This window comes from Astatotilapia calliptera, chromosome 20 (genome assembly GCF_964374335.1).
Source record: "Astatotilapia calliptera chromosome 20, fAstCal68.1, whole genome shotgun sequence".
In the NCBI taxonomy this organism is placed as follows: Eukaryota; Metazoa; Chordata; class Actinopteri; order Cichliformes; family Cichlidae; genus Astatotilapia; species Astatotilapia calliptera.
This window is the reverse complement of record NC_137441.1, coordinates 21240996-21255431: the sequence shown is the minus strand read 5'-3', so window position 1 is coordinate 21255431 and position 14436 is coordinate 21240996. Positions and strand designations below refer to the sequence as shown.

The 14436-nt window shown below is 41.7% G+C and overlaps 1 protein-coding gene across 1 annotated transcript; it reads left to right on the top strand.

Annotated features, from left to right (window-relative positions):
• Window positions 1–500: 500 nt before the first annotated feature.
• fkbp1ab (FKBP prolyl isomerase 1Ab) lies at window positions 501–11610 on the top strand. Its single transcript, XM_026154259.2, has 5 exons — window positions 501–719; window positions 826–873; window positions 4475–4587; window positions 8582–8748; window positions 10263–11610. Exons 1-4 carry the CDS (start codon window positions 683–685, stop codon window positions 8708–8710), a joined length of 327 nt encoding a protein of 108 aa, XP_026010044.1. The 5' UTR covers window positions 501–682; the 3' UTR covers window positions 8711–8748; window positions 10263–11610.
• Window positions 11611–14436: the final 2826 nt, after the last annotated feature.

Below are 14436 nucleotides of genomic sequence, written 5' to 3'. Positions count from 1 at the left end.
CAAGAACAATAGCAACAATAAAATAATATTTTAATAACAATATAATAAACATGGCAAGATAAAATTTAGACATAAGGTTGAAAAAAATGAACCATGGAGAATGAAAAAACCTAAGAAGCAGGTCAGTTCTGATTCTTCTTTCAGTCAGAAATGAATGGCACGTAACTTTTTTAATTTCTTGCTACGTTGTGCTTTTGCATTTAAGGAGCACTTGCTGGTGCCCAGAGTAAACCCAGTGCGCTGTGATCGGTTTTTCCTTTTTGAAGGCCTGTTTTTCTGTTATTTGCAAACTTTTTTAATCTTGATTTTTTTTTAAATCACAAGATAATATCTGAACAATATATTATTCACTTTTAAAACTGATTTTATTTATTCTAATAACATTCATCTAAATATGAAAACGGGTGGCCTGTGGCCGCCAGGGGTCCGTTCCAGTGATTTAGATTGGGTTTTACTTTGGTGGTCGTGGGCGGAAGTGTTGATGTGAGCCATTGACGCTAGTGTGTGTGTGTGTGTGTGTGTGTGAGTGAGTGAGTGAGTGAGTGAGTGAGAGAGAGAGAGAGAGAGAGAGAGAGAGAGATGTGGAACATCCGCCGGAGGAGCGCGCAGACAGACTGACTGCGGGAGGAGTGTTGCCGTGTTCAGGGACAGCAGCAGCAGCTCCAGGACGCACAGCGCTGAAATGGGAGTCGAAATCGAGACCATCACCCCCGGTGACGGTAAAGCCTGCTGTACATTTTAACGTGCTTGCGTGCAGCCATAGAAACAGCGCCTTAATTGCGTCATGAGCATGTTATGTTGAGCTCCCTTTTGGCTTCTCCACAGGACGGACTTTCCCCAAAAAAGGACAGACGTGTGTGGTGCATTATGTCGGTGAGTTTGACGTGACAAACTTAAACTGTACGTGCACGGACACACTGTACACGTTAGGCACACCGGCGGGTTCACGGGAAGGCCGTCCGAGTGGAGTAACGGCTGTGGGCACTGTGTCCTACACCCGTTCTGAAAAATAGCTCAGCGTGATAATCCTGAAAGTATCGCAGGAGATGATGAGAATCCTCGCAGGGACGCTGTGAGGGTTGGATTAAGAGCAACGTGCAGCCGGACAAAGTGTGCACAGCAGACATATTTTGTGCCTCAGACCTTTCCAGGCAGTGATTTCTCAGTAGGGCAAAGAGGTATTACTGTCAGTCACCGACCGAGCTGCGTGGAAATTTAACCCCTTCGTCGCGTTCTACTCCCCGCACATTCGGTGTGTTGGGTAGATTAAAACGTGCAAAGCAGCATCAGCAACAGTAGGTGGAGTTGGTGGTGGAGGTGGTGGTGTGTCCCGGGGACGGTGCTCTAGATTCACCACTGCGTAAAATAATGCGCGCCTCAGTCTGGGGCCGACCGCTCCATTACAGCCTCATGAAGATCACTGGATGAATGTGGTCATTTGTCTTGTCTGGATAATTAACAAATGAGGAGGTGGAGGGGGGACACAGACTGATTCCGCCGCAGGGTTCACTCAGAGGACCAGACAGACAGACCAGAGGAGCCCAGACAGCACGGTTTTAAATCCCGTCTGATTTCCAGCGCTTTTCTGTCTTTGTTGGAGTTTCTCTGGGGTCGTTGGGGGGTTGGGGGTTGGGGGTTGGTGGCGTTTAGCTGAGCCGATTATAACCGTCTGGCTGACTGTAATAATAGCAGGCTCAATCCTCTACTATTTTCTGGAGAATTGCACGTTATGTGAACAACACTGAATGTTGGTCACTTCGTCACATTGAAAAAGAGTTAGCAATATCAGTCACATCTTTTATTTTTAACCCCTCCTTTGTGCCACCAGGATAGAGCTGTAGGACTGATGTACAGCACAGTCTGTGGCTAAGACTTATTTTCTGTGTTAATTAATATCTCAGTTGTCTTTTGGTGGGTTTTTTGTGTTTTTTTTAAGAAAAAATGTTTAGAAAGGAAGAAGCTTATTACAGTTCACTGGAGTCAATTTGGATGGCAGCATAAAATGTTTTGTTGTCTAACTAATAATCCAAAGCCACAGGGTGCAGATGAAGACTGAAATGGTTCAATTTATTTAAGTTTTAATTATATAGTGCCAAATCGCAACAGCAGTTGCCCCAAGGTACTTTATATTGAAAGATAATGATCCTTTAATATTAGAGTAAAACCCAACAATAGAACAACCCCTTATGAGCAAGCACTTGGCGACAGTGGGAAGGAAAAACTCCCTTTTAACAGGAAAAAACCTCCGGCAGAACCAGGCTCAGGGAGGAGTTGGGTTGAAATTGAACATCATACTGTGTTAAAAAAAAGTCTAAAGTAGTGACTGGGGCGATCGTGGCTCAAGAGTTGGCAGTTTGTCTTGTAACTGGAAGGTTGCCGGTTCAAGCTCTGGCTTGGACAGTCTCGGTCATTGTGTCCTTGGGCAAGACACTTCACCTCCACCAGTGTGTGAATGAATAGTGGAATTGTAAAGCGCTTTGAGGGCCCGAAAAGCGCTATATAAATGCAATCCATTATTATTATTGATAGCATAACTGATTGGCAAAAACAATAGTGGATAAAGAAGGATTATCCAAAATATGAACACTCGTCCATGACAAATTGTCGACATTAGCAAATTGGTAGCACCGTTTAATTGACTAATGACGTATACTTGACCTATTAATATTAACAAGCCTATGAGTATAGAGTTATTAACTAATAAGCACGGGGTTTCACAGTCAGATCCAGCCCTCACTCGTCACATCTGGTTTCAAAACACTGGTGATAGAGAAAAGTGACTAACTATCCAGTGAGTGACTGTGTCCATCTTTTATACTGGCTCTCATTTAAACAGACTAAGTTTTGGCAACATATACCCCCCAACCCCCATTAATCTCTAGTTGCCGATCAAGTCACACATCACTTACTAGATCCTTCTCACTTACAAATCCCTCCATACGCTGGCCTTCAGTATCTGTCTGACCTCCTTCACCCGTGCACACCGTCTCAGATCCTACGATCTTCAGCCATGGGTCTGTCCCTCGCTCTAACCTCTGTACCGCTGAGCTTTCAATGTGGCAGCCCTACCCTCTGGACTCCTCTCCCATCTGAGCTCCGCAACGCTAGCAATGCAATGCTAAAACCGTATGTTGAGGTTTAGCAGTCGGTTGTGTGCATGCTAGCAGAATTTGTGCAATCAAATTTGTGGCTTTTTCTATTGCCAAAGTTTTGCATAAATTAAAATTCTCCTCAGATAGTGCTATATGAAAAACTAATTTATTACAAGCCACTCATAGTGGAGCATGAAGTTTGTGGATCAGCAAAGTCATTGAGAGTTTTCTTGTGGAAATTGCACACTACTTCATGGAAATCCTTCCTCGTGTTGCTGTTGAGACGTAAAAGCAGTGGACAGACTGACAGATATCATTAGCATGCTTTGCAGTGTATTAAAAGGGAGTAACATGTAGATCATGTCGTGCAGTTCCCAGCATACTAGACTACATATTTGTCTGCACCTGTTTTTAGTTTGGCAAAGCGTGTTGCCTGGTGAGACAGACATAACTCACCCTGTAACACAAGCCTCTTTGCTTCGAGATTATGTAACATGAAGTCAGAGCTCATTTGGGCTTTGCAAGGCAAAGCATATTTTTTAAAACTTGTTTTTAGGCTTGAGACTGCATTCTCTCCTTTTTAATAACCCACAATCTGCAGGATTTCCTCTCTGAGCCGTCTCCCTTCCTGCAAGCCTACAAAGTTATCTTGACATGAAACAGGATATTCCGTTACACAAGCGAGTCTTTTTTTGATGCAGACATCTGTATGAAGATCAAAACTTGGTCTGTCTGGGAGCAGCTCTGCATCCAGGAAATGATCAGCGTGTGAGAAAGTCATTATTGGGTTCTTTGCACTGCAGTGCTCGGATCGAATGGGACCTTTAGCTTGTCCAGATAATCTGATATCTAGATTTCCAGAAGAGGACAGGACACCCCACCGTGCCGCTGGGATTACAGGCTGCATCTTGCCAGCTCGCCTCCTGATCTGCGTATCGATATGTGTTATGTTGCATCAAGCAACCACACACACAGACACACACCCTTCCACGGTGGTGGTAATAACAGTAATAACGATGGCGGAAATGGTATTGGAGGGCTGCTATTCTGTGCACCCATGCCTGCATCTTCCTGACTCACATTCAAACCCACCATGCAGACAGCTGCAGCTTCTATTTCTGAGATGCTGAGAATCCCTTTATTTGTGCGCTCTGTATAAACACAGCAGAGATGATGGATGCCAGAGAAGCTTGGAAGACATCACTGGTTTTATGAAACAACTTGTACACGGCCTGAACATTCTGTGAGTGATTAGTCCTGTAATTGTTCATGTTCAGGGGTAATGGCTGGCTTTTTCAACAGCAGGATGAGGGCGTGCACCAGCAGCTGTTTCTGTTTCTCTCACACACTGTACTTCCATCTTACCGTTTCCTTGTTTGCAGGCTCTCTCACAGACGGACGGAAGTTTGACTCTTCTCGTGACAGAGACAAGCCTTTCCGGTTCAAGATTGGCAAGCAGGAAGTGATCCGAGGCTGGGAAGAGGGTGTAGTGCAGGTAGGCTGGAGAACTTTGGGAAAAGGTAAAAAGGTTATTATTAGTAGCGTTACATTTTTCCATCATAGACTTTACATGGTGGGTTAGCACGTTTTAGTTTTATATATTCATCCCTCCAGTGATACCCACCTTCAGTTTACTAGGCCATAATCTTCTCACTTTTATTTGGGAAGTTAATTTGCTGCTAACCATTTTGTATTTTCCCTACTAGCTGAGTCACTGGGTAGGTTACTGTTGTGGCGGTCTTCAATATCCATCTGCTGCTTTGTAGGAAGGATCTAGTCCTGTGGTTGGAAAGATTCCAACTCCACTATCTTGGACTGCTGCTGGTGTTCGTACTCCTTACTGGAGATCTTCTGCAAGCTGGAAGGCCACCAAACTGGCTCATGTGCTGCAGTTCTAAGCTGTACAACAGAAGAAAGCTTACTTCACCAGCTGCAGTCCAAGATGGTGGAATTTAACTACAACATTCACTGAAGTTGATGATGATTCAATAAAACATGGATACATCTATGCTCATTCAGCCTATTTTCAGTCAGGTTAACAACCATCGACTCTGCTGAGAAGATGGAAATAACAAAGCTGACGTGTTCCACTGGTTTTGTAGTTCTTTTGGAGCCGGAAATAATAATGGATTGCATTTATATAGCGCTTTTCGGGCCCTCAAAGCGCTTTACAATTCCACTATTCATTCACTCTCACACACTGGTGGAGGCAAGCTACAGTTGTAGCCTGGGGCAGACTGACAGAAGCGAGGCTGCCATATCGCACCATTGGCCATCACCAGTAGGCGGAGTGTCTTGCCCAAGGACACAACAACCGAGACTGTCCAAGCCAGGGCTCGAACCAGCAACCTTCCGATTATAACACGAACTGCCAACTCTTGAGCCACGATCGCCACGAGAAGTGACCATATTTACAGCCGAGGATGGTGTGCTAAGTTATCACCATATGCTAGCTAGTTTGGTTAGCAGACATGCTGTTGCTAATTAGTCTGAACACTAAAAAAAAAAACAAAGAATTTCAATCAACAGTTCAGGGACTCTGATTAACTGTCTGCTAAGCGGCGCATGGGCTGGACACAAAAACAAAAGAAAAAAACAGTCTGACCATGAAAGCAGATATATGAAAAGAGGTAGTGCGAAGTAAAATTCTTACCGGGCAAAAAATGAAAACTGAGATTGCATTTTGCAAAATGTCTTTTGACTTCTGCTTAGGCTATTTGCAGACTTGCAGTCCAACAGATTCATTCACGATTAGCCAAAACGACCCAGACTAAAACCAGCCTAAAAAAAAAAACTGACTTTAGAAAGGCTCCAGGACCAAAAATCGTGCCCTTTAGAGTTTGCTTGTTCAGACGTGTTCATTGTTTCCTGTTTATAAACAGTATCATTATACCTGGAGCAAATGCCATAAATGCCATAGTTTCTGCTACTTGTCTGGTTCCAGGTCATGTAACTAGTTAGTTGTATTACTGTCAATTATGAAATTCAGCTGGTTAAAATGAGGTGGTGATGTCAGTGATATCAATGTACCCGCTCATGTGCTTTGTAAATACAGTGGGGCAAAATAGTATTTAGTCAGCCACCGACTGTGCAAGTTCCCCCACTTAAAATGATGACAGAGGTCAGTAATTTGCACCAGAGGTACACTTCAACTGTGAGAGACAGAATGTGAAAAAAAAATCCATGAATTCACATGGTAGGATTTGTAAAGACTTTATTCGTAAATTAGGGTGGAAAATAAGTATTTGGTCACCTCAAACAAGGAAAATCTCTGGCTCTCACAGACCTGTAATGTCTTCTGTAAGAAGGTTTTCTGTCCCCCACTCGTTACCTGTATGAATGGCACCTGTTTGAACTCATCATCTGTATAAAAGACACCTGTCCACAGCCTCAAACAGTCAGACTCCAAACTCCGCCATGGCCAAGACCAAAGAGCTTTCGAAGGACACCAGGAAAAGTATTGTAGACCTGCACCAGACTGGGAAGAGTGAATCTACAATAGGCAAGCAGCTTGGTGTGAAAAAATCAACTGTGGGAGCAATCATCAGAAAATGGAAGACATACAAGACCACTGATAATCTCCCTCGATCTGGGGCTCCACGCAAGATCTCATCCCGTGGGGTCAAAATGATCATGAGAACGGTGAGCAAAGATCCCAGAACCACACGGGGGGACCTGGTGAATGACCTGCAGAGAGCTGGGACCAAAGTAACAAAGGTCACCATCAGTAACACACTACAACGGCAGGGAATCAAATCCCGCAGTGCCAGACGTGTTCCGCTGCTGAAGCCAGTGCATGTCCAGGCCCGTCTGAAGTTTGCCAGAGAGCACATGGATGATACAGCAGAGGATTGGGAGAATGTCATGTGGTCAGATGAAACCAAAGTAGAACTTTTTGGTATAAACTCAACTCATCGTGTTTGGACGAAGAAGAATACTGAGTTGCATTCCAAGAACACCATACCTACTGTGAAGCATGGGGGTGGAAACATCATGCTATGGGGCTGTTTTTCTGCCAAGGGGACAGGACGACTGATCCGTGTTAAGGACAGAATGAATGGGGCCATGTATCGTGAGATTTTGAGCCAAAACCTCCTTCCATCAGTGAGAACTTTGAAGATGAAACGAGGCTGGGTCTTCCAACATGACAATGATCCAAAACACACCACCCGGGCAACAAAGGAGTGGCTCCGTAAGAAGCATTTGAAAGTCCTGGAGTGGCCTAGCCAGTCTCCAGACCTCAACCCCATAGAAAATCTGTGGCGGGAGTTGAAAGTCCGCGTTGCTCGGCGACAGCCCCAAAGCATCACTGCTCTCGAGAAGATCTGCATGGAGGAATGGGCCAAAATACCAGCTACTGTGTGTGCAAACCTGGTAAAGACCTATAGTAAACGTTTGACCTCTGTTATTGCCAACAAAGGTTATGTTACAAAGTATTGAGTTGTATTTTTGTTATTGACCAAATACTTATTTTCCACCCTGATTTACGAATAAATTCTTTACAAATCCTACCATGTGGATTCATGGATTTTTTTTTCACATTCTGTCTCTCACAGTTGAAGTGTACCTCTGGTGCAAATTACTGACCTCTGTCATCATTTTAGGTGGGGGAACTTGCACAATCGGTGGCTGACTAAATACTATTTTGCCCCACTGTAAGTGCTGAGCTTATTGTTCCCACTGGTTTTACATTGGACTGACTTGATTGCAGAAAGGAAATAAACATTTTATTATGTGTCTTAAACAGTCTTAAATTTGTATCTAGTACCCCATACGGAAACCCCAATACAGCACATATAAAATAATGATCAAGCAATGAAGCTAAAGCTGGTCTATAAGCTGTGTGAATTTATTCAGATGTCCTCAGAGGACATTCTGCATTGTATTGTATGCCACTGGATCAGATTCTGGGGGAAAAGTCAAAGCTCGGCAGCTTCAGCAGTCATGATTTAGAGGCAAATGTAACTGGGATGGTTTCAAAGAAGATGTATTTTGCTTCTGTAACACATAAATTTATTGACATGGTTCCATTATCGAGTTTTCACTTACCAAGCTCTCCATTAACTCTGTTCCTCTGTGCACCAACACAGCAAGGACACAGCTCCATATCTCACCCGCTCAGCCGTGCAGCATTTAGATGAGGTGGCTGGTGCTGCCTGTGTGGACATCCTGTATTTTTAATGGTAGCAACTTCAAGTTCTCTGTGTGCTCAGTGTGATCTTTAATATACCCACAGGGCATTTAGATTGATTTGCTATTGTGCAGTAAAGCAGTCAGAGTAGATGCACTGTGGATAAGATTGAGGAAAACTGAAGCATCATTAGTAAACAAGATATTTTTACTGTCCCCTGTGGCTTATTATCTAACTTCCACTGCAGAGACTACATTATGATCCAATTAACTGTATTTTCTAGCAGAACAAGTGCTCAATAACAATCCATTGCCTTTGTCCTGTTTCTGTCTCCTCCTCTTCATCCTCCTGCATCTAGATGAGTGTTGGTCAGAGGGCCAAGCTGACCTGTTCGCCTGACTACGCTTACGGAAACAAAGGCCATCCGGGCATCATCCCACCTAATGCCACCCTCATCTTTGATGTAGAGCTGCTGGGTTTGGAGTGAAACAAACCCGCTGGCTTTATTTTTTTTTTTAATGTTGTGTAAGTAATCTGTAAAAAGTCACAGTCTGATATACATTTAGCTAGCTTACATATTAAACACAGGGCAGCACAGCAAGTGATGAATGGACTGGTTCTCGTATCATGCATTTCGACTCTACTTGAGCACTTGGAATGCTTTATACCCATTCATGCAAGCACTTTTTTCCTACACTTAATTGCTTTCCATCTAAACACACACATTCATACTCTGACGAACACCCTGGAGAGCAACTTGGCGTTGCCCAAGGATTCAAATAAAAAATCAGCCACCCAAAAGCCCCATAAACTCATAAGGCTAGAATACAAGGGTTGTTGTTATTGAGAAAATAACTGGTAGCACACTCACAAGTTCAGGCTGTCCTAGAGCTTTCCTCTCACCACAGATGAGCTGTTGTTGTTGTACCTTTGTCATTTTAATTTTTTTCTTTTTGTCCTGACAGGACACAACTAGCCTACTTTAACACAGTACCATAGCATAACAGTTGGCTAGCTTCTTCAGTAGCTAGTTTATTATTTCACATTACATGACATATTGTAGCTGCAGCATGTATTGAATTCACTCACTACCTATTATTATAGCATTTCATTATGTTACAGAACTAACATATTCACACATGAATATGAACTGGCTAAATTTGGGTTAAAAACTGAGCTAATGTAGCTATAGTTATAATGTAGCTAGTTATGGCTACATTCTAACTTTCTTTCTGGGCTCTGTTAGCATTGTTTTCTTCTACTTCAGTGGGTGTTTTTTTTTTCTAGCTTTAGTTTTTAGCTGACATTCAAAAGCTTGGTTTACAATCTCCTAAAACTCTACAGGTATAACACAAAGACATAGATACCCCATAATTAGTGTAATTAATACTAAAAAATAGAATTTAATGACAGTGAATCAGCTTAGTGGATGTGACACCAGACAGCTTTGGGCCACTCCCCTAACTTTAAGTGTTATTAATGTGGAAATTAGCTATAAAGAACAAAACCATTTCTCCAGGTTGTAATGTTACAGCTAAAGCTCTGTTTGTAGCCAGTTTATACTGGCCATTAGAGGAAATGAAGTTTTTGGCTTTTAATTCTGTAACCTAGAAGTTGATACTTGTTTTTAATGTTCATATATATCCTATATTCCAAGTTACCGTCTCAGTTAAATCCAGTTTGGATCCCAGAAGTGCACCTATTCAAATATGTTTCACAGCATCCATTTAGCATTTATGCTTAATTGACTTCCTACACTCCTTGTTTTTACCCTTACCCCTGAATTGGTCGTGGCAGGAAGTTTCATCCAGTTTAAAGGGAGTGTTTCCTTCCCAGTTGCCAAATAGGCGATTGTCTGGTTGATGTGGGGGGTTATCTTATTCCATTAAGTGCCCTGAGTGTATATACTGCTGTTAAACACTTAAGCTTGATAAGATGACTCTTAAATCTCAATCCAAACTAAAGTGTCAGAGGTATCTCCATCTGTACATCCTAAAATGTTTTTAAACAAGATGTTCTCCTTCATGTTGTCATCACAGGGGACTTCCTACACGGGCGACCAGGAGAGAAGCTAGGAGAGTCTGCACTTGAGGCTCAAGTCAATATTCCACTACTTATTTCATCAAACTATGACAGTTTGTGTTATTTTGTCTCTGTGACTGAGTTGATTCTGTTTTTCCATCTTATTCTTCCTCCTAGAAAAACCATGGGTCATAGCCTTAAAAACCTCCACGTTCTTAATCTTAAAATGCTAATTGAATTGCTTTTCTTTGTGTTTTAGAAATGTTGTGCATGGTTACGCTGAAAAGTACATAACCAATGAACCACTAGCCGAAACATTCATCTTTATAAGTCCAACCCATACTGATGTTATATGTTTGACAGCTTGTTGTATTCCAAAAAAAAATAAAGGAAAAAAAAAAAAGTACAAAAACATATTAAAAGCACACATTTTTATCCCTGCCCAGCTTCAAATTGGGTTAAATAGGCATAAGGTTAAATTTAATGGCTACTTGTTGTGAAAGTCAGGGAAGGCCTTAATGGTGCGACACAGGAACGTAGTTTCTGTAAAACACCACTGTGTTTACTTTTTCATTGAACTTGCGAATTTAAGCTGGCACAAAAGAGAACAAGTAACAGTTGTAGATAGCTCTCATGTGTGCCTAAATCTTCTCACCAGATACACGGTTACTACTTTACCCTATCTGCATGTTGTAGGCCTGATGGAAACTTAGTGCGTACATGCTGAAAGCTTTGCATCTGATTTTATTATTACTGCCTTCTCATCTTGCCAAGTCTTTAAACCCCATTTAAAGCCATACACAGGTCGAACGGTGCAACAACGGGATTTGTGGGAGCACGTGTCAATTGGAAGTTTGGTTATTTTTGTCTTATAAAAATAGGATGGAAATGTTTGAAATCAAGGGGAGGGTGTCAGTCAAATTGCAACCTCCCTGATTTATTTTGTGGATCAATTACAATTGTGTATTTTTTCAGATGCTCACTTTCTATCTCTAGAATCAACATGGCTGATGTTCAACCTATGACGATAAATTTTCTTCTTTTTTTAGTTATATTTTATTTTTTTGCCACTGTTAAGTACCACACTGCCTAACTGAAGTCTGTGTTGTCATAAAAAAAGTTGCTGACACACAGGCGTCCTTGTGGTTTTTGTATCTAAAAAAAAAGTAGTAGTTTTAAATGGAGTTTAAATGAAGGGATTTGCTGGCCTGGCTGTCTGATATTGACTGTTGATGTTGCACATTGGCCAAGCTGCAACTGGTGTGACAGCAGTCCACCTATGTACTGTGTAGTTCTGTGCTGATGCATTACTGTATGCAGGCTAAACCAATGAAGACATATTTAAAATAAAAGAAGTACTCTCCACATGCCTATGAAGTTTATTTTTGGCTTTTTTTTTCTACTCCACTGTATTTGATTTATTACCATTTGGGGCGTGACAAAGTGCAGACCAATCATCATGCTTCAGAGGCTGCCTCTGTTTATTGACTGCTGCTCACTGACCTGCAAGCCAAGGGTGGGGTAACCTAGACAACTAAACTGATGAGCAGCTTATATAATAAATTGTATTAACATTAGATAAACACTTTAAAAATCAATAACTTGTGAAACTATTTTACCACAAGTGCCTACAAGCTAATCATAAATACCAGCTTAAATAAAAGCTTTTGTGCATATTTTTTTATCTCTCCTAGAATTCCACTTGGTGCCATCTGGAACCTTTAAAAGGTGCTCAGGATGCATGAGCTTACTGGGGGGGAAAGTAAAAATGTGCTGCTTCAAGCTGACTGGAACTCTGTATGAGTTACTGCACTGCAAAAAGACCACTTGGATTAATACTGAATGAATACACATACATTGTTGGCTTAACCTTGTTATAACTGCTTTCATCTAGACAGCAAGCAATACCATGTTCTTAAAATCTTTGAAGACAAATAATGAATTAACGCCTGAATTCATGTTAAGTAAACCTTTTGCCTTCTGTGTTTCTGGTTATAGTTATTATTGACAACATATAGGCATATAGGGAATATAGAAGGATTCTAAGTATCACATTACTTCTAAAGGTCAAATAAGTTAAATCTTTAATAAAATGTCTTTTATCTTTAAAACTATGCTTAAAATGCTGCTACCTTTGTATTAGCAACATTCAGGAAATGACACAGGAATATGGGGATTCAAAATATCATGTTCTAGTTTGCGTCTAAGTATCATGTCACCTCTGACCTCAATTTTAAATTTCACATCTGTGTGGAGTTTGCATGGTTTGGGGTTATGTAAATAGGTAATTCTAAATTGCCCATAGGTGCGAATGGTTGTCTGTCTCTATGTGTTAGCCCTGCGACAAACTGGCGACCTGTCAGGATAGGCTTCAGCCCCCTGCAACCCTCACATGGATAAGCAGAAGAGAATGGATGGACAGTTCTGATCTTTACTATGCAAATTACAGATTCTTTACTCTTTTCAGTCTGGTTTTCAAAAGTACTCCAATGAGACTGCTTTCTTGAAGATCTATAATGATCTTTAAATAGCTTCTGATGCAGGGAATTATTCTGTAATAATTTTGCTTGATCTCAGTGCAGCCTTTGATACCATTGACCATAAAATCCTACTTAATACGCTTAAAGTTTTCACTTGTGTATTTTGGTTTTTCCTTAGGCTGGGTTTCTACTTATCTCAGGGCTGCCCAATCCCAGTCCACAAGAGCTACTATCCTGCAGCTTTTAGATGCATCTGTAACCCAGTGTTAAAAACGGGATTAAAAGTATAAATATTCATACTCTCACGATGGGAATAAATATTGATAAAAACAAAATTAATTATAATAAATACTGATAAAAAGCATGTAAACATAAGTTTAATATGTACATATGTATATGTGGTATATAGATGGTGTGGGGGCAGGACTTAGTCCTTTAGAGTGTGTTTGTCAGATCCACTGAGCGACCAATCATTGGCCGGTCTGACCCTCCCCCCAGTCTGTGCGCTGCTGAGACACCTGTGCGTGCCTTCGTGTGCCAGTAAGATACGCCAGAGACACAGACGGTGAAAGATCAGTTTACCCGTGCGGCGAAGAAGCTAGCTGGATAGTGAAAGTCCTTTTTTCGGCGAGAATAATAAGAGTGATACTGTATTCCAGAGGCCGTGAGCCAACGTGAGCACTGTGAAGCCCCGTGTAGCATTTGTTGCTTCGCATGGTCAGGTTTTTTCCTTTGCTTATTTGGATTGGATTGGTTTTGAGGACCTGAGAAGAATCGAGGATCCCTTTTCCAGTACTGGATGGCGAGCCCAGCCCAAAGAGCCGGATGAACTGGTAGATTGTAACCCGACTGGTTACAAACACACTGAGTGACTACTGAACATTGAAAGACTGAAATTGACTTTTAAAAAAAAGACACAAAAGACAATATATCCTTAGGTCGACCATTTGTGGGGTTTATTTTATTTTGTTTTCAAGAAGCGCGCTCTACTTTTGTTAAATGTGCACAACTTTAATAATTGCTAATAAATGCAATTGTGTTTTCTACACCTACTGTGTACAAGTCCTCTGTTGTCATACACCCTTGGCTCCTACGAATCTAGAACCTGTCTGATCTGGTCCATATTTCCCTTCTGTCCGCGTACTGTGGTTAAAGGTAACTATACTGCCCGCACTACATGCAAAGAAGGCAAGAAGTAGCACTAACAGGTCTAGTATTGCACCACCAGTGTTACATAAAAAAAGTGGCGAGCCAGCCAGGAGCCTAGAGTGTTGTGTGACAACATTGGAATCCTCTTTGACCTTTGATCAAATGCTCACATACTGTGAAAATGGATTTTGTCGAGAAGTATGCCGTTAAAGTACCAAATGCCATTATTGTTAGCGGTGTTACAGATAGAGATAAAGACAAAGAGGTATTTGAGTTTCTGGAGCAACATGGTACTATTCATAGAGTACTCGCTGTCGATGATGACTCTTCTCTGCATTCCACAAAAGTCAGATTGTAGAGTTCGAGTCCGGTGCAGCCGTGGAAATATTAGCACCTAAGCTGCCTTACCTCTTACAGTCCACTGACAATCCAGATGTCAGTTACCGCATTCGAGCCTTAACTGACGTCTATACTAAGACCGTAGGGGGCAGTGTTACTGAGGCTTACATTAGCAACCTGAAGGGTTTGGCCAAGTTAAGTGGGAAGGATTTCGAAGAAGTGT

Excerpts from the sequence above, each read along its gene's own strand:
- fkbp1ab (XM_026154259.2), top strand. The coding sequence starts at position 683 with ATGGGAGTCGAAATCGAGACCATCACCCCCGGTGACG. Across the intron at positions 720-825 it reads GACCATCACCCCCGGTGACG|GACGGACTTTCCCCAAAAAA; the intron begins GTAAAGCCTGCT and ends GCTTCTCCACAG. Across the intron at positions 4,588-8,581 it reads GGGAAGAGGGTGTAGTGCAG|ATGAGTGTTGGTCAGAGGGC; the intron begins GTAGGCTGGAGA and ends TCCTGCATCTAG.